Source organism: Mobula birostris, chromosome 8 (assembly GCF_030028105.1).
Source record: "Mobula birostris isolate sMobBir1 chromosome 8, sMobBir1.hap1, whole genome shotgun sequence".
NCBI lineage: Eukaryota > Metazoa > Chordata > Chondrichthyes > Myliobatiformes > Myliobatidae > Mobula > Mobula birostris.
Genome location: NC_092377.1, coordinates 5657086 through 5676947, shown reverse-complemented (window position 1 = coordinate 5676947; position 19862 = coordinate 5657086). Strand labels below are relative to the sequence as shown.

Genomic DNA, 19862 nt, shown 5'->3' with positions numbered 1-19862 from the left:
CTTTTACAAGTATATTAAGAGCAAAAGGATTGTAAGGGATAAAATTGGCCCTCTTGAAGATCAGAGTGGTCAGCTTTGTGCGGAACCAAAGGAAATGGGGGAGATCTTAAATAGGTTTTTTGCGTCTGTATTTACTAAGGAAGCTGGCATGAAATCTATGGAATTCAGGGAATCAAGTAGTGAGACCATGGAAACTGTACAGATTGAAAAGGAGGAGGTGCTTGCTGCCTTGAGGAAAATTAAAGGGGATAAACCCCCGGGACTTGACAGAGTGTTCCCTCGGACCTTGAAGGAGACTAGTGTTGAAATTGCGGGGGCCCTGGCAGAAATATTTAAAATGTCGCTGTCTACGGGTGAAACATAGAAACATAGAAAATAGGTGCAGCAGTAGGCCATTCGGCCCTTCGAGCCTGCACCGCCATTTATTATGATCATGGCTGATCATCCAACTCAGAACCCCGCCCCAGCCTTCCCTCCATACCCCCTGACCCCTGTAGCCACAAGGGCCATATCTAACTCCCTCTTAAATATAGCCAATGAACTGGCCTCAACTGTTTCCTGTGGCAGAGAATTCCACAGATTCACCACTCTCTGTGTGAAGGAGTTTTTCCTAATCTCGGTCCTAAAAGGCTTCCCCTCTATCCTCAAACTGTGGCCCCTCGTTCTGGACTTCCCCAACATCGGGAACAATCTTCCTGCATCTAACCTATCCAATCCCTTTAGGATCTTATACGTTTCAATCAGATCCCCCCTCAATCTTCTAAATTCCAATGGGAAATTATAGGCCGGTGAGTTTAACATCAGTAGTAGGTAAGTTATTGGAGGGAGTACTAAGAGACAGAATCTACAAGCATTTGGATAGACAGGGGCTTATTAGGGAGAGTCAATATGGCTTTGTGCATGGTAGGTCATGTTTGACCAATCTGTTGGAGTTTTTCGAGGAGGTTACCAAGAAAGTGGATGAAGGGAAGGCAGTGGATATTGTCTACATGGACTTCAGTAAGGCCTTTGACAAGGTACCACTTGGAAGGTTGGTTATGAATGCTCAATTATTAGGTATTAATATTGAAGTAGTAAAATGGATTCAGCAGTGGCTGGATGGGAGACACCAGAGAGTGGTGGTGGATAACTGTTTGTGAGATTGGAGGCCGGTGACTAGTGGTGTGCCTCAGGGATCTGTACTGGGTCCAGTGTTATTTGTTATATACATTAATGTTCTGGATGATGTGGTTGTAAATTGGATGAGTAAGTATGCAGGTGATACTAAGGTAGGTGGAGTTGTGGATAATGAAGTAGGTTTTGAAAGCTTGCAGAGAGATTTAGGCCAGTTAGAAGAGTGGGCTGAAAGATGGCAGATGGAGTTTAATGCTGATAAATGTGAGGTGCTACATTTTGATAGGACTAATCAAAATAGGACATACATGGTAAATGGTAGGGCATTGAAGAATGCAGTAGAGCAGAGGGATCTAGGAATAATGGTGCATAGTTCCCTGAAGGTGGAATTTCATGTGGATATGGTGGTGAAGAAAGCTTTTGGTATGCTGGCCTTTATAAATCAGAGCATTGAGTATAGGAGTTGAGATGTAATGTTGAAATTGTACAAGGCATTGGTGAGGCGAAATTTGGAGTATTGTGTACAGTTTTGGTCACAGAATTATAGGAAAGATGTCAACAAAATAGAGTACAGAGAAGATTTACTAGAATGTTACCTGGGTTTCATCACCTAAATTACAGAGAAAGGTTGAACAAGTTGGGTCTTTATTCTTTGGAGCGTAGAAGGTTGAGGGGGAACTTGATAGAGGTATTTAAAATTGAGGGGGATAGATAGAGTTGTCATGGATAGGCTTTTTCCATTGAGAGTGGGGAAGATTCAAACGAGGACATGAGTTGAGAGTTACAGGGCAAAAGTTTAGGAGTAACATGAGGGGGAACTTCTTTACTCAGAGAGTGGTAGCTGTGTGGAACGAGCTTCCAGCAGAAGTGGTTGAGGCAGGTTTGATGTTGTCATTTAAAGTTAAATTGGATAGATATATGGACAGGAAAGGAATGGAGGGTTATGGGCTGAGTGCAGGTTGGTGGGACTAGGTGAGAGTAAGAGTTCGGCATGGACTAAAAGGGCCAAGATGCCCTGTTTCCGTGCTGTAATTGCTATATGGTTATATGTTGGCTGTGCATTTGGAACAGTTAATTAAATAATCCAGACTGTTTTTAAAAAAAATATTTTATGAACACAAGTGATTCTGCAGCTTAAAGATTCCAGGTTTGTTGTCATTCATCAGTCGGCAGTATAAAGGAGGACAAATGATCGTTGTACCGGATCCGACACAGCATATAAATAAAACAATAAGCATAAAGAATTTCTTTTAAAAACTTATTTTTAAAAAAACAATAGAAATAAATACCTTAGATTAGCATTTGTACAGACTGATTGTATGTCCACAAAGGTGCAGTGTTGCTGTACAAAAGATGACTGACAAGAAATAACAAAATAGTGATGTAGTTTGGGAGAGGGGTAGTGGATGCCTGAAATCCAAAGTAACACACAAAATGCTGGAGAATCTCAGCCAGTCAGGCAGCATCCACAGAAGAATAAACAGTTAACGTTTCTGGCCAAGGCTTCCTTCAGACTGAAAAGGAAGGGAGAAGAGGCCAGGTTAGGGAGAGGTTGAATGGATAGCCAGAGATCTTTCTCAGGGCGGAAATGGCTAATGTAAGGGAGCATAACTTTAAGGTGATTGGAGAAAGGTATAAGGGATTGTCAGAGGTAAGGAGGGTGGTGGGTATGTGGAATGACTCGTCAGGGGTGACAATAGACAATAGGTACAGGAGTAGGCCATTCAGCGCTTCGAGCCAGCACTGCCATTCACTGTGATCATGGCTGATCATCCACAATCAGTACCCTTTTCCTACCTTCTCCCCATATCCCTTGACTCCGCTATCTTTAAGAGCTCTATCTAACTCTTTTTTGAAAGAATCCAGAGAATTGGCCTCCACTGCCTTCTGAGGCAGAGCATTCCACAGAATCACAACCCTCTGTGTGAAAAAGTTTTTCCTCAACTTTGTTCTAAATGGCCTACCCTTTATTCTTAAACTGTGGCTTCTGGTTCTGGACTCCCCCCACATCGGGAGCATGTTTCCTGCCTCGAGCGTGTTCAATCCCTTAATAATCTTCTATGATTCAATCAGATTCCCTCTCATCCTTCTAAATTCCAGTGTATACAAGCCCAGTCGCTCCAATCTTTCAACATATGACAGTCCCGCCATCCCGGGAATTAACCTTGTGAACCTACGCTGCACTCCCTCAATAGCAAGAATGTCCTTCCTCAAATTTGGAGACCAAAACTGTACACAATACTCCAGATGTGGTCTCATCAGGGCCCTGTACAATTACAGAAGGACCTCTTTGCTCCTATACTCAACTCCCCTTGTTATGAAGGCCAACATGCCATTAGCTTCCTTCACTGCCTGCTGTACTTGCATGCTTGCTTTCAGTGACTGATGAACAAGGACACCTAGATCTCGTTGTACTTCCCCTTTTCCTAACTTGACACCATTCAAATAGTAATCTGCCTTCCTGTTCTTACCACCAAAGTGGATAACTTCACATTTATCCACATTAAACTGCATCTGCCCACTCACCCAGCCTGTCCAAGTCACCCTGCATTCTTATAACATCCTCCTCACATTTCACACTGCCACCCAGCTTTGTGTCATCTGCAAATTTGCTAATGTTACTTTTAATCTGTTCATCTAAATCATTAATGTATATTGTAAATAGCTGCGGTCCCAGCACCGAGCCTTGTGGTACCCCACTTGTCGCTGCCTGTCATTCTCAAAAGGACCCAGTAATCCCTACTCTTTGTTTCCTGTCTGCCAACTAATTTTCTATCCATGTCAATACCCTGCCTCCAATAACATTTGCTCTAATTTTGCCCACTAACCTCCTATTTGGGACCTTATCAAAGGCTTTTTGAAAGTCCAGGTACACTACATCCACTGGCTTTCCCATGTCCATTTTCATATTTACATTCTCAAAAAAATTCCAGAAGATTAGTCAAGCATGATTTCCCCTTCGTAAATCCATGCTGACTCGGACCTATCCTGCTACTGCTATCCAAATATGCCACTATTTCATCTTTATAATTGACTCCAGCATCGTCCCCACCACTGATGTCAGACTAACTGGTCTATAGTTGCCTGGTTTCTCTCTCCCTCCTTTCTTGAAAAGTGGGATAACATTAGCTACCCTCCAATCCGCAGGAATTGATCCTGAATCTATAGAACATTGGAAAATGATTACCAATGCACCTCCTTAAGTACCCCAGAATGCAGACCATCAGGCCCTGGGAATTTATCAGCCTTCAGTCCCATCAGTTTACCCAACACCATTTTCTGCCTGATGCGATTTTCCTTCAGGTCCTCTGTTACCCTAGGTCCTCTGGCCACTGTTACATCTGGGAGATTGTTTGCGTCTTCCCTAGTGAAGACAGATCCAAAGTACCTGTTCAGCTTGTCTGCCATTTCCTTGTTCCCCATAATAATTTCACCCGTTTCTGTCTTCAAGGGCCCAATTTTGGTCTTAACTAATTTTTTCATCTTCATATACCTAAAGAAGCTTTTACTATCTTCCTTTATATTCTTGGCTAACTTACCTTCGTACCGCATCTTTTTCCCCCCGTATTGCCTTTTTAGTTATCTTCTGTTGCTCCTTAAAAGTCTCCCAGTCCTCTGGCTTCCCACTTATTCTTGCTAATGATGAGTTTGAGTACACAGAAGAAGTTTAGAACCTGGTGGCATGGTGCGAAGACAATAACCTATCCCTCAATGTCAGCAAGACGAAGGAATTGGTCGTTGTCTTCAGAAGGAGTTGCAGACTGCACAACCCAATTTACATCGGTGGTGCACAAGTGGAACAGGTCAAAAGCTTTAAGTTCCTCGGGGTCAAAATCACAAATGACCTAACTTGGTCCAACCAAGCAGAGTTCACTGCCAAGAAGGCCCACCAGCGACTTTACTTCCTGAGAAAACTAAAGAAATTTGGCCTGTCCCCTAAAACCCTCGCTAATTTTTATAGATGCACCGTAGAAAGCATTCTTCTAGGGTGCATCACAACCTGGTATGGAAGTTGTCCTGTCCAAGACCGAAAGAAGCTGCAGAAGATCGTGAACACGCTGCAGCACATCACACAAACCAATCTTCCGTCCTTGGACTCACTTTACACTGCATGCTGTCGGAGCAGTGCTGCCAGGATAATCAAGGACACGACCCACCCAGCCAACACACTTTTTGTTCCTCTTCCCTCCGGGAGAAAGCTCAGGAGCTTGAAGACTCATACAGCCAGATTTGGGAACAGCTTCTTTCCAACTGTGATAAGACTGCTGAACGGATCCTGACCCGGATCTGGGCTGTACCCTCCAAATATACGGACCTGCCTCTCGTTTTTTTTTGCACTACCTTACTTTCCATTTTTCTATTTTCTATGTATGATTTTGTTAACATGCTCAAGGAGATCTGTTTTTTTTGTGAGAATGCTGTAATGGTCTTTTGGAGGTCATCTGATGTGATTTTCCTGCCGATGTGAGGTCATGTGATGACATGTGCCCCGTGACTATATAAGGGTCGACTCAGGTGACGCAATAGGTTTTTGAGTTTGTAGATTTCCTGGTAGAACGTGCTGTACCTCCATTTTTGTTGCGTGTTTGTTTTTGTGACGCAGTTTCATTTTTAAAACGGAAGGTGCGTTCTCTTACAAGATATTGTATTTGGACTGGGAATTTGTGGCTGGAAGTGCCAATTTACTCAATTCCGACAGTTTTGAAGGGAGAGTGAAGAATTCATCGAAGTGAAGGGTCGAGAGAAGTCAGCATCGTTTGGCAGTTTAATAAAGAATCGACCTTATTGAGTCTTCATTGAAGAGAACCTGCATCAAGATAACTCTTACAATAGCACAATGAGTTTATGCACAAAGGCTCTCTCTCTCTTTGAATAATTTAAGGTCAGTTGATTTAAACTGCTTATTTTCGGCATCGGGAATCCTGTGGACAGAACCGGCAGTAAAGGTGCGTCGGTGAAGAAATCGTTCTCCAGAGAAGTCTCTCCCAATTGAATGCGTAAAACTGTTGGACTTTCGACTGTATTGCTTTAAGAACTGTTTTCGCATTTAACGCTTTAAGAACCAGAGCCGAGTGGAGTTGATGAACGGCTGCGTACCTGTTTAACCTCCGGTTAAAGTTTTCCTTTGTTTTTTTTCCCTCTTATCGTTTATATGTGTTTAATAAATGTTTGGTTGTTTTCATAAAACCTGTCTCGATGAACATTCATTGTTGCCAGTTGCGTAACAATTTATAATTTAAATTTTTAATATTTACTAAGTTTTACTATGTTTAATATTGTTAATATTTAATATTTGTAATCCAGGGAGTAGGAAGCGCAGAATCAGATATCGCTGTGATGATTGTACGTTCTAGTACTAATTGTTTGGCAAGTATAAAGTATGTTATACTTCCTCTTTTATTTTTATACTGTCCTTAACTTCCCTTGTCATCCATGGTCACTCCTTACTCCCCTTAGAATCTTTCTTCCTCTTTGGAATGAACTGATCCTGCACCTTCTGTATTATTCCCAGAAATACCCGCCATTGTTCTTCCACTGTCATCCCTGCTAGGGTATCTTTCCAGTCAACTTTGGCCAGCTCCTCCCTCATGTCTCCATAGTCCCCTTTGTTCAACTGTAATACTGACACCTCCAATCTTCCCTTCTCCCTCTCAAATTGTAGATTAAAACTTATCATATGGTCACTACCTCCTAATGGCTCCTTTACCTCGAGTTCCTTTATCAAACCTGGCTCATTACGCAACCCTAAATCCAGAATTGCTTTCTCCCTGGTAGGCTCTAATACAAGCTGCTCTAAGAATCCATCTCGGAGGAACACCGCAAACTCCCTTTCTTGGGGTCCAGTACCAACCTGATTTTCAGTCTACCTACATGTTGAAATCCCCCATAACAACCGTAGAATTTTACCTTTGCAACATGCCAATTTTAACTCTTGATTTAACTTACACCCTATATCCAGGCTATTGTTTGGGGGCCTGTAGATAATTCCCATCAGGGTCTTTTTGCCCTTACAGTTTCTCAGTTCTAACCATACTGACTCTACATCTCCTGATTCTACGTCACCCCTCGCAAGTGACTGAATTTCATTCCTCACCAACAGAGCCACGCCACCCCCTCTGCCAACCTGTCTGTCCTTTTGATAGGATCTATACCCCCGAATATTCATTTGCCAGCCCTGGTCGTCTTGCAGCCTTGTCTCTGTTATTCCAACAACATCATACTTGCCAATTCCCAGCTGAGCCTCAAGCTCATCCACTTTATTTCTTATACTCTGTGCATTCATATATAATACTTTTAATCCTTTTAAAGTAATACTTTTACTCCCCTCACTTTTCACATCGATTTCCTATTGCACTTGGCCATACTCTCCGATCCACTTTCTTAGCTTTCTGCCCCTTTAATTCTGTTGTCTTTCTTAACTTTTCTTATTCTCTCTTTCCCTTTAACTCCATTCTTATATTTCCAGTTAATCCCCTCCCTCCCACTACTTAGTTTAAACACACCCGTGTGGCAGTGTCAAACTTGCCTGCCTGAACACTGGTCCTCCGTCTGTTAAGGTGCAACCCGCGTCCCTTCTGTACAATTCATCCTTACCCCAAAACAGATCCCAGTGGTCTAAGGATCTAAATCCCTGCTTCCCGCACCAGCTCCTCAACCACACATTCAAATCCCCTGTCTCCCTGTTCCTGTCCTCACCAGCACAAGGAACTGGAAGCAAACCGGAGATAACCACCTTGGAGGTCCTGCTTTTCAGCCTTCTTCCAAGTTCTCTGAAGTCACGCTGCAAAATGTCTCTCCTCTTCTTCCCAACTTCATTTGTGCCGACATGCACCACCACCTCCGGCTGATCACCTTCTGCCCTGAGGATGCCCTGCAATTGGTCCATGACGTCCTGGATCCTGGCACCAGGGAGGCAACACACCATCCTTAAATCCTGCCTGTTGAGGTTGAAACCCCTATCTGTACCTCTCACTATGGAGTCCCCTACTACCACGGGTGATGGTGGAGGCAGATACGTTAGGGACTTTTAAGAGACTTAGAGATAGGCACATATTTTAAGTAAAAGGCGGAGTGGCTATGTGAGAGTGAAGGGTTGGATTGATCTTAGAGTAGGTTAATAGGTTGACAGAACATTGTGGGCCGAGAGGCCTGTACTGTGCTGTAAAGTTCTGTGTTCCATGTTGTTTCCATCCTTGAGGGCTCAGGATACATGCCATAGTAACACGTCCTCCTCACTGTGCAATTCTTCTGCTCCAGCTTTGCCTCGGAGGTCCAATCTGGATTGTAATTGGTCATCTTTAATACTTGTCCTATGATGCTGGAACTCATTCCTTATTTCCTCACTATAGTGGAAAAGCTTATTCGGCCCATCAAGTCCATGCTGGCCCGCAGAACACATTTAACGTGCTAATTTTCCCTCACATTCTCATCAATCCCCTTGCATACACGCCAGGAGCCATCATCCTGTCCATCTGCCAACTTTAGGAAGTGGGTGAAAACTGAAGCAATGGGGCAAACCCCACAGTCACAGGGAGAACGTGCAAACTCCACACGGACAGCACCGGAAATGGGGATTGAGCCTGGGTCAGTGGCATTCTGCTAGCTGCTCTCTGTATATGGGTTGCGGCATCAGGCGTTTCAGGTTGTGCCTGCCGTTATTCGGTGAAAATGGGATCTGGCCTTCAGGGTCCTTTCCAATCTCTTGTATTCTCTTGGGCTCTCTTCTGGAGGCTTGCTGTGTGACTGAAGACTGTTATACAGTATTTCTCAGGTAGTAGGCAGCACAGTGGTGTAGTGGTTAGTGTAATACTGTACAGAGCCAGCAACGTGGGTTCAATTCTCGCTGCTGGTAGGAGTTTGTATATTCTTTCCACAATCGTATGTTTCCCCCCAGGTGCTCCGGTTTCCTTTCACACTCCAAAGACATACAGGTTAGGGTTTGTTGTGGGTATATTATGTTGGCAGCAAGAGCATGGGGACACTTGCAGGCTTCCCCCAGCACAATCCTCGGATTGTGTTGGTTGTTATTGCAAGACACATTTCACAGAGTGTTTTGATGTGCATGAGACAATAAGACTAATCTATATCTGGTGGTATTTGCACCCAGAGTGGTCAGACTGGAGTCTCTCATTTGGCATAGGTTGCAAGGACCCCCCGCCCCACACCTTCCATGCCATGTTCTCTTCTCGCTGCTGTTATTGGAGGGTAAGTACAGGAGCTTCAGGACCCACCACCAGTTCAGGAATGATTATTCCCCTCCAACCATCAGGGTTCTGAACTGGTGTGAATAAGTTCACTCACCTCAACTCTGAACTGATTCCACAAACTATGGACTCAGTTTCTCGGACTTTACAACTCATGTTCTCAGTATTTTGCCTTGTTGCTGGGAGATCGCTCTGCTGCTGGAGAGGGGAGATGGCCTTTTTATCACTGGTGGGATTGATCTGCTGCCAGAGAAGGGAGGCTGACTTTTGATCTTTGGGGAATCGCTTGCTGCTGGCGAGGCAAAGGCCTGCCGCTGTGCCCATAGAGCGTTGCCCAGCTTTTCTGCATTTTGGATGTGGACTTGGACTATAGATTTTTTTTTCCAATCTTTAGTTTTTTTTATATTCTGTGTTTTTCGCCTGATCGTTCTCTTTTTTTGTGTGGGGGAGGGTGATTTGGGGGTTGATGAGCGTGCTGCCATTCTTTCTTGGTTTTGTAGCTATTTGAAGAAGAATTATTTCAGAGTTGTGTACTTTGATAGTAAATTAACCTTTGAATGCCCTCAAGAAAATGAATCGTAAGGTAGTGTATAGTAACATATATGTTCTTTGAAAATAAATTTACTTTGAACTTTGAGATGTGTCCTCTTCTATTCCAGCCGTTGGCGAACAGCCAGTCATCCACTCTCATGTCACCACCCAGGGCCTCTCTGTTCTGGTCTGCGAGTCGTCTGGGTGGTTCCCAGAGCCAACGGTAACCTGGGAGAATGGGCTAGGGAAACAGCTGACCATGTACGCCCATACGGAGAACCTAAACAGCACGGATGGCAGCATCCACACACGGAGCATACTCAGCCTGGGTCATAGGCCCATCAACAATTATACCTGCGCCATGAGGGACAGGCACCTGAACGAGACGGTGTCCTTTGTATTCATCGTTCTCTGTGAGTATGACGGCGTTGAAATGGCATAGCCAAGAGGTGTTCTCTCTTTGCTCTGCCTTCTTCAGCCAGTTACCTGAAGGCTGTTTCAAAGTACCATGCGTGAAAGTCGAGTTTTGCATTAATCGCTCAAGGTACACGCACCAGGGAACATGATCTTTTGCGCTCTAAATGCAAGATTCTACAGATGCTGGAAATCCAGAGCAACACACACTAAATACTGGAGGAACTCAGCAGGTCAGGCAGCATCTATGGAAGGGAATAAACAGTCAACGTTTCTTGTCAAGACCCTTCAACAGGACTGGAGAGGAAGGGGGAAAAAGCTAGAATAAGGAGGTGAGGGAAGGAGCTGGCAGGTGATGGTGATACCAGGTAAGGGGGGGGGATGGTGTGGGGGTGAGGGATGAAGTGAGAAGCTGGGAGATGATAGATGGAAATGGTAAAGAGCGGAAGGAGGAATCTGATAGAGGAGAATGGAACATGGAGAAATGAAAAGAGGAGCGAAACCAGAGGGAGGAGAAAAGAGGGAACCCAGAATGGGGAAAAGGAAGAGGGGTCACGGGTGGAAACTCCCAGAAGTCAGAGCACCTGAAGTGGAGGGGGACTAATATCCCAGTGGGAAGGATGTTAATGCTACAGGGTGGAATTTAAACTGAAGTTGCAGGGGGATGCGAGCCAGGGTGCCAGAACAATTACTGGAGATGTTGTGGAGGCAGTTGTTCATAAGACCTTAGTCCAAGTTAGGAATCAAGAGGTTGAACATATGCGACGAGTGTCCTAAGCTGTATATATTTCAATGCAAAAAGTGTCATAGAAACATAGAAACATAGAAAATAGGTGCAGGAGTAGGCCATTTGGCCCTTCGAGCCTGCACCGCCATTTATTATGATCATGGCTGATCATCCAACTCAGAACCCTGCACCAGCCTTCCCTCCATACCCCCGATCCCCGTAGCCACAAGGGCCATATCTAACTCCCTCTTATATATAGCCAATGAACTGGCCTCAACTGTTTCCTGTGGCAGAGAATTCCACAGATTCACCACTCTCTGTGTGAAGAAGTTTTTCCTAATCTCGGTCCTAAAAGGCTTCCCCTTTATCCTCAAACTGTGACCCTTCTTTCTGGACTTCCCCAACATCAGGAACAATCTTCCTGCATCGAGCCTGTCCAATCCCTTTAGGATTTTATACGTTTCAATCAGATCCCCCCTCAATCTTCTAAATTCCAACGAGTACGAGCCCAGTTCATCTAGTCTTTCTTCATATGAAAGTCCTGCCATCCCAGGAATCAATCTGGTGAGCCTTCTTTGTACTCCCTCTATGGCAAGGATGTCTTTCCTCAGATTAGGGGACCAAGACTGCACACAATACTCCAGGTGTGGTCTCACCAAGGCCTTGTACAACTGCAGTAGTACCTCCCTGCTCCAGTACTCAAATCCTCTCGCTATAAATGCCAACATACCATTCGCCTTTTTCACCGCCTGCTGTACCTGCATGCCCACTTTCAATGACTGGTGTATAAGGACACCCAGGTCTCGTTGCACCTCCCCTTTTCCTAATCGGCCACCATTCAGATAATAATCTGTTTTCCTATTTTTGCCACCAAAGTAGATAACTTCACATTTATCCACATTAAATTGCATCTGCCATGAATTTGCCCACTCACCCAACCTATCCAAGTCACCCTGCATCCTCTTAGCATCCTCCTCACAGCTAACACTGCCGCCCAGCTTCGTGTCATCCGCAAACTTGGAGATGCTGCATTTAATTCCCTCATCCAAGTCATTAATATATATTGTAGACAACTGGGGTCCCAGCACTGAGCCTTGCGGTACCCCACTAGTCACTGCCTGCCATTCTGAAAAGGTCCCGTTTATTCCCACTCTTTGCTTCCTGTCTGCTAACCAATTCTCTATCCACATCAATACCTTACCCCCAATACCGTGTGCTTTAAGTTTGCACACTAATCTCCTGTGTGAGACCTTGTCAAAAGCCTTTTGAAAATAGGCAATGTGTAGTGAGGAGAGGCTGTTGATAGGGCAAAATTGCAGTCAGCAGGATAAGTTGCAATGTAAAAGGCAGACAAAATTGAATTGCGCATTGCACATTTAGCTAGAGATGTAACATATTTTTTTTTCCTCATGTATATGAAAGTTATAGAAAAAAGTCGATTCAGAAGTGTGAATACAGGACTGAAGGTGTTCTATTTGAATGTGTGCGGTATACAGAATAATGTAGATGAACTTGAAGCACAGTTGCAGATTGACATGTGTGATGCAGGCATCACAGAATCATGGCTGAAAGAAGAATATAGCCGGTAGCTTAGTGTCCAAGGATACACATTATTTCAGAATGGATGGGCAGGAAGGCAGAGGGTGTAGCGTGGCTCTGCTGGTTTAAAAAAAAATGAAATTAAAACATTAAAAAGAGGTGACATAAGGTCCAAAGGTGTTGAATCATTGTGAATGGAGCTAAGGAACAGCAAGGGCAAAAGACCCTGATGGGAATTGTATACAGACCCCAAACAGTAGTAAGGATATGCTCTATAAGTTACAATGGGAGAAAGAAAATGCAAGCAGAATGGTAAAATATGGTTGGTGCTGGATTCTAGGAGAGGAATTTCTAGAATGCCTATGAGGTGGCTTTTTAGAGGAGCTCATGGTTGAGCCCACTTGGGGATCAGCTATTCTCGACTGGGTGTTGTGCAATGAACCAGAATTGGTTAGAGAGCTTAAGGTAAAAGAACCTTTAGGGGAAAAGTGATCATAATATGATTGAATTCACATTGAAATTTGAGAAGGAGAAGCAAAAGTCAGATGTATCAGTACTACAGTGGAGGAAAGGGAACTAGAGGCATGAGAGAGAAGCTGGCCAGAATTGATTGGAAAAGAACACTGGCAGGGATGACAGCAGAGGAGCAATGGCTGAAATTTCTGGAAGCAGTTCAGAAAACACAGGATAGATACATCCCAAAGAGGAAGAAGCATTCTAAAGGCAAAACGACATAACCATGGCTAATAAAAGAAGTCAAAGCCAACATAAAAGCCCAGAGAGCATATAATAGAGCAAAGCTTCGTGGGAAGTTAGAGGATTTGGAATCTTTTAACCCATACATACTGTTTGGGTCAAATTTGACCTGTTTTGACATTTGATAGCAGAAAGTATAGAATATCAACAGTATGCAAGGGTTAAAAACCAACAGGAGACAACTTAAAGTTAGGAAGAAGGTAAAGCTGGATTACGAAAGTAAGCTAACCAATAATATTACAGAGGTTACCAAAAATTTTTTCAGATACATAATGTTAAAAGAGAAGCAAGAGTGGATATCAGACCACTGGAAAATGATGCTGGAGAGTTAGTAACGAAGGACAAGGAAATGACAAACTGAATAATGATGAGAGGGATTGACCATGTAGATAGTCAGAGGCTTTTTCCCAGGGCTGAAATGGCTAACACAGGAGGGCACAGTTTTAAGGTGCTTGGAAATAGGTACAGAGAAGATGTCAGGGTAAGTTTTTTACGCAGAGAGTGGTGAGTGCGTGGAATGGGCTTCCAGTAACGGTGGTGGAGGCGGATACGATAGGGTCTTTTAAGAGACTCTTGGATAGGTACATGGAGTTTAGGAAAATAGAGGGCTATGGGTAACCCGAGGTAATTTCTAAGTACATGTTCGGCACAGCATTGTGGGCCAAAGGGCTTGTATTGTGCTGTAGGTGTTCTATGTTTCTAAGTGGCTGAAGAGATTGTGGAGGCATTTGTAATGATCTTTCAATAGATTCTGGAATGGTTTTGGAAGACTGGAAAATTGGAAATGTCACTCCATTCTTCAAGACTGGAAAGAAGCAGGAGAAAGGAAACTATAGGCCAGTTAGTCTGACCTCAGTGTTTGGGAAGATGTTGGAGTTGATTATTAAGGATGAGTTTTCAGGGTTATTGGAGGCAGATGATAAAATACGCTGTAGTCAGCATGGTTTCCTCAAGGGAAAACCTTATCTGACAAATCATTTGAAATTATTTGAAGAAATAATAAGCAGGACAGACAAGAGAGGATCAATGATGTGTACTTCGATTTTCAGAAGATCTTTGAAAAGGTGTCTCTTTATGAGGCTGCTTAACAAGCTACAAGCCCATGGTATTACAGGGAAGATTCTAGCATAGCTAAAACAGTGGCTGATTGGCAGGAGGCAAGAGAGTGTGAATAAAGGGAGCCTTTTCTGGTTGGCTGCCAGTGATTAGTGGTGTTCCAGAGTGGTCTGTGTTGGGCCTGATTCCTTTTTCGTTACATCTCAATGATTTGGATGATGGTAGTGATGGCTTTGTTGCAAAGTTTGCAGATGATATGAAGATGAGTGGAGGGACAGTTAGTTTTGAGGAAGTAGAGAGGCCATGGAAGGACTTAGATTAGGAGTATGTGCAAAGAAGTGGCAGATGGAATACAGTGTCGGGAAATGAGAGGGTTGACTATTTTCCAAATGGAGAAAAAATACAAAAAAACTATGCAAGATCCCCTAAAGGTTAATTTGCAAGCTGAGTTGGTGGTGTGGAAGGCAAATGTGTTCACATTCATTTCGAGAGGACCAGAATATAAAAGGAAGGATGTTATGATGAGACTTTATCAAGCATTGGTGAGGCCTTACTTGGAGTATTGTGAACGGTTTTGGCCTGTATTCACCGGAATTCAGAAGAATGATGGGTGGCCTCATTGAAACTTATCGAACTGTGAAAGGCCTTGATAGGGTGGATGTGGAGAGGATGTTTCCTGTGGTGGGAGTGTGTCAGAATAGAGGGGTGTCCTTTTGGAACAGATGAGGAGAAATTTCTTTAGCCAGAGAGTGGTGAATCCGTGCAATTCTTTGCTACAGGCAGCTGTGGAGGACAAGTCTTCATGTATACTTAAGGCGGCAGTTGATAAGTCCTTGATAGGTCAGGACATGAAGGGATATAGGTAGAAGACTGGGGCTGAGAGGGAAAATTGGATTAGCCATGATGTAATGGTGGAGCACTCAATGGGCCAAATGGCCTTATTCTGCTCCTATATCTTATAGTCTGTTCATGCCATCAGTTTGTACATGCTGTTTGCTTGCTGCTGGTTCAGAGTCATTGTGATTTGACTCGCACAGCCCTCAATGCATACAGGCTCTTCAGCCCAGCTAGTCCAATATAATTAAGGTTTCCATTTAAGCCAGTCACAGTTGCTCAGGTTTATCCCATATCGTTCTAAACCTTTCCTATCCATGGGACACAGAACAGTACAGGCCCTTCGGCGGCATAGTGTTCATTATAGCACCAGTGACTGAGATTCAATTCTGATAGTGTCTGTAAGGAGTTTTCACGTTCTCTCCATGACTGCGTGGAGCTCCAGGTGCTCTGGTTTTCTGCAACATCTCAGAGACGAACAGGTTAGTTGGTTAATTTGTTACGTGGGTATATTTGTGTGGCGCAGGCTCTGTGTGGGTAACCTCCATCACCTCAACTTTGAACTGATTCCACAACCTACACACTTGATTTCAAAGACCTTACAACTTATTTTTCCGTGTTGTTCATATTTTATTAGAATAATTTGTTGTCTTTTGCATATTGGTTGTTTGTCAGTCTTTGTTTCTGCATAGTATTTGTTTATTTTCCTTAACTGACAAAGAAAATATATGAAAGGTAGTATAGTGTGTGGAGATGTACAGAACCATATTAAAGTGGCCACTTTAATATGTACAGGTATGGAGCCCAGTGTGATCTTCCAGTGCTGTAGCCCAACCACTTCAGAGTTCAATGCGCTGTGCTTCCAGAGTTGCTCTACTGCACACCACTGTTGTAACATAGTTACTTTCACCACCTTGTCTCACTGTTCTCCTCTGACCATTGTCATTAACAAGGTGTTTTCACCCACAGAACTGCTGCTCACTGAATGTATTTTTTTTTCCTGTTTTTCCACACCATTCTCTGTAAACTCTAGAGACTGTTATGTGTGGAAAATCCCAGGAGATCAGCAGGTTCTGAGATACTCAAACTACCGTCTGGCACCAACAATCATTCCCCTGTCACGGTCACTTTAATCACATTTCTTGCCCATTCTGATCTCTGGTCTGAACAACAACTGAACCCCTTGACCATGTTTGCATAATTTTGTGCATTGACTTGCTGTCACATGATTGGCTGATGAGCTATTTGCATTAATGAGCAGGTGTACCTAATAAAGTGGCCACTGAGTGTAAGCATTGATAGATTTACTTTGGCTCTGACCTTGAGGTGAGGAACTTCAACCTGTTGCCATGACAACAGTGTGGTAGCCATGGCTTTGTCCAAGGCAGCTCTACAGTTCTGGCTTGGCTTTAACTAGAGTGCTCCTGTTTGCTGCTGCAGTGCACAATGACGCCTGTGCTTCAGTCACATGGTATTAATTTTCTCACTCTCTCCACACCCTTCCCAGTTCCAGGATCACCTTGGCACATCGCAGCAGGTGCAGTGGGGACTGTTGTCTGCTGTGTCATCCTAACTGTTGCACTTTACTGGAGCTGGTAACCAGATGAGCTGGGTATGTGTGACGTGAGTGATAACGTCCTTGTAAGTTACTCATTGAAACATTCGCACCTCAACTCCATTCCATCATTCTAAGGCTGAACTGCCTACCCTATCCTTATAGGTTTCACTTTATGTGCAGTCTTTCATTGATTCTTTCGTATTTCTTTGTTCTACTGTGAATGCCTGCAAGAAAACAAATCTCAGTGTTGTGTATGGTGACATATATGTACTTTAATAACAAATCTACTTTAAACTTTGAACACTGAGGATTCAAATGTACTGCTTTCTTGAACACTCTAATTGATCTGTTCCCCCGCCCCCCCAATAATCCAACCATGGAGGAGCCTGATTCCGATTGCACTTCTTGTGAAGTGACTCAGTCTTTTTCTGAGCATCAGGGAATCGAGAGCTACACGGTATAGGTTTGAGGTAATAGGGGCAAGATGTAATAGGAACTTGAGGGGCAACTTGTTTTTTCAACATGAAGGGTCGTACTAATGTGGAATGAGCTGTCAGAGAAAGCAGTTGAGGCTGGTGCAGTAACAACGTTTAATAAATAGTTGAACTGGCACATGAATGGGGAAAACTTAGTAAGTTGCAGGTCAAATGCAGGCAAAAGGGACTAGATTGGATTGGGAGCTCTTGGTCAGCATGGGCCAGATGGACTGGAGGGCCTGTTTCCATGTTGTATTACACTATGACTATAACCTTAAGATATAATAGCAGAATTAAGCCATTTGTCCCAACAAGTCTGCTCTACCATTCCATCATGGCTGAATTATTATTCCTTTTCAATCCCGTTCTCCTGCCTTCCCCCTGTCTTATGCTTATAGTTCCCAACTTCTGTCTTGACTCCAACATCTCACCCTTTGAGCTCAGAAGAATGTTTTGTTTTGAAAACCTTGTAACCATTTCTACATGGCAGGGGATATATGGAAGGACTTTGTAGTCCACCCTCTGATGGTATAGTGCACATTAACCAGGACTGTCTCCAAATTTAGTTTATCATCGCTAAGTTGGCCAGAGCTGAATACAGTTCCTCAAAAGATCTGAAATGAATTCCAATGCCAAGTATTTACCTTGTGGCTCCCCAGGCCCTCAGACAGAGTGAGAGTGGGACTGAGTCCACTCTGGCTTGATCCACACCACTTTTCCGTCCCGAACTCCACAGCTCCTGGCTGTTTCAGTTGGATTCCTTCTGGAAGGAATCATTTTAAAAGATGAAACCTCTACTGAGCGAGTTTTAAAGAATAGTCATAGTCATACTTTATTGATCCCGGGGGAAATTGGTTTTTGTTACAGTTGCACCATAAATAATTAAATAGTAATAATAAAACCATAAATAGTTAAATAGTAATATGTAGATTATGCCAGGAAATAAGTCCAGGACCAGCCTATTGGCTCAGGGTGTCTGACCCTCCAAGGGAGGAGTTGTAAAGTTTGACGACCACAGGCAGGAATGACTTAGAAAGAATTTCTGTAACCAGAGCCTGGTGAATTTTTGGAATTCATTGCCACAGATGGCTCTGGAGGCCAAGTCACTGGGCATCTTTAAAACTGAGTTGGATGTTTCAACTATCCAATCGTGTAGGTACTATGGCCTCAGCTTTCTCAGGTGGCTAAAGAAACTTGGCATATCCCCATCAACTCTTACCAATTTCTATCAGTGCACCATAGAAAGCATCCTTTCTGGATGCATCGCGGCTTGGCATGGAACTGCTCTGCCCGTGACCACAACAAACTGTGGAGAGTCGTGGACACAGCTCAGCACATCACAGAAACCAGCCTCCCCCCTCTGTGAACTCTGTCTGCACTGCTCACTGCCTCAGTAAAGCAGCCAACATAATCAAAGATCACAACTCCCAGGGCATTCTCTCTTCCATCAGGCAGAAGATACAAAAGCCTGAAAACGTGTATCAGCAAGCTCAAGGACAGCTTCTTCCCTGCTGTTAGCAGACATTTGAATAGTTCCCTAGTATGGCAAGATGGACTCTTCCCCTCCCAATCCACCTCATTATAGTCTTGCACCTTATCATTTACCTGGACTGCACGTTTTTGTAGATGTTACACTTTATTCTGTATTGTTATTGTTTTACTTTGTTCTACCCCAATGCACTGTGTAATGATCTGATCTGTATCAACAGCATGCAAGATGAGCTGTTCACTGTATCTCGGTACATGTGACAATAATAAACCAATTCCCAATAACAATTGCCCTTGCTCTTGTTGACAGGTTCCCATCTGTGATGGTCAGCATCACTGAAGAGTCAAAGGCTGCCTCTGGTGCTGACACAGAATGGACTCGAGGGGTAGGGGGTGAAAAGGACGTGGCCCCATTCTGTACACCACAGGACTCTCTCTCTCCCCCTTTGTAACAGCAGAGCTGACTGAGCTGGAGTGGCCTGGCCTACCTGAAGCTGCTCTGCGCAGGATCCATCACTGTATCAACTCATGAGCTGTTTTGTTTTGCACTTTTGGGCAGGGCCTTGTCTCGGTGGAAGTGTCTTGATACAGAACCTACATAGCAGTGAGCACTCAGACCAAGCTCACTCTACCGTGGCGGATCACTGCGGCCCACACAATGTGAACTGTGGCAACTGGACACTTTCTGCTTTGAACTCGACTGGATGACTTAGCACATTGTTACTGTTCTGAGAGATCTCCAGTCTGTCTCTATCCAACTTCTTTCATCTCATTGGAGGGGAAAGAGAGCTTTAAAATACAGTGATATTGGAGAGGAAATTCTCTTCAATACGAATTATTCTATCTGCCTTGAGGATGGCAGATCCTTTGATCTCTTTCCTTTCAAAAAAAATAAAATGGCACATCACAGCAACACTGAAGCAAGAATTTGTTCCCTGTTACCTCTCTCCTTTCCAGGCAGTCATTTCACTAAATGATTCCACAAACAAAAGGTATGTATTTCCCAACCAGAAGAGATTCTGCAGATGCTGGAAATCCAGAGCAACACAGGGTGCTGGAGAAACAGCAGATCCAGCCGCACATGTGGAGAGAATAAAACAAGTCAGCATTTTGAGCCGGGACCTTTTGTCAGCACCGGAAAGAAAGGGAGAGGCCAGAATAAAGTA

At 43.8% G+C, this 19862-nt stretch overlaps 1 protein-coding gene across 5 annotated transcripts in view; it reads left to right on the top strand.

Annotated features, from left to right (window-relative positions):
* The window catches only part of LOC140201124 (butyrophilin-like protein 8), a 61928-nt gene extending 42465 nt beyond the window's left edge, over nt 1–19463 (top strand). For 3 of the 5 annotated variants that reach the window (XM_072264749.1, XM_072264750.1, XM_072264745.1), the window contains 3 exons: nt 9977–10261; nt 16682–16786; nt 19007–19463. In XM_072264749.1, coding sequence (XP_072120850.1) covers nt 9977–10261; nt 16682–16773 — 377 coding nt within the window. In that variant the 3' untranslated portion in view covers nt 16774–16786; nt 19007–19463. Of the gene's footprint in view, nt 1–9976; nt 10262–16681; nt 16816–19006 lie in introns of all 5 variants that reach the window. The other 2 variants (XM_072264746.1, XM_072264747.1) reach the window with 2 other exon arrangements.
* The last annotated feature ends 399 nt before the right edge of the window (nt 19464–19862 follow it).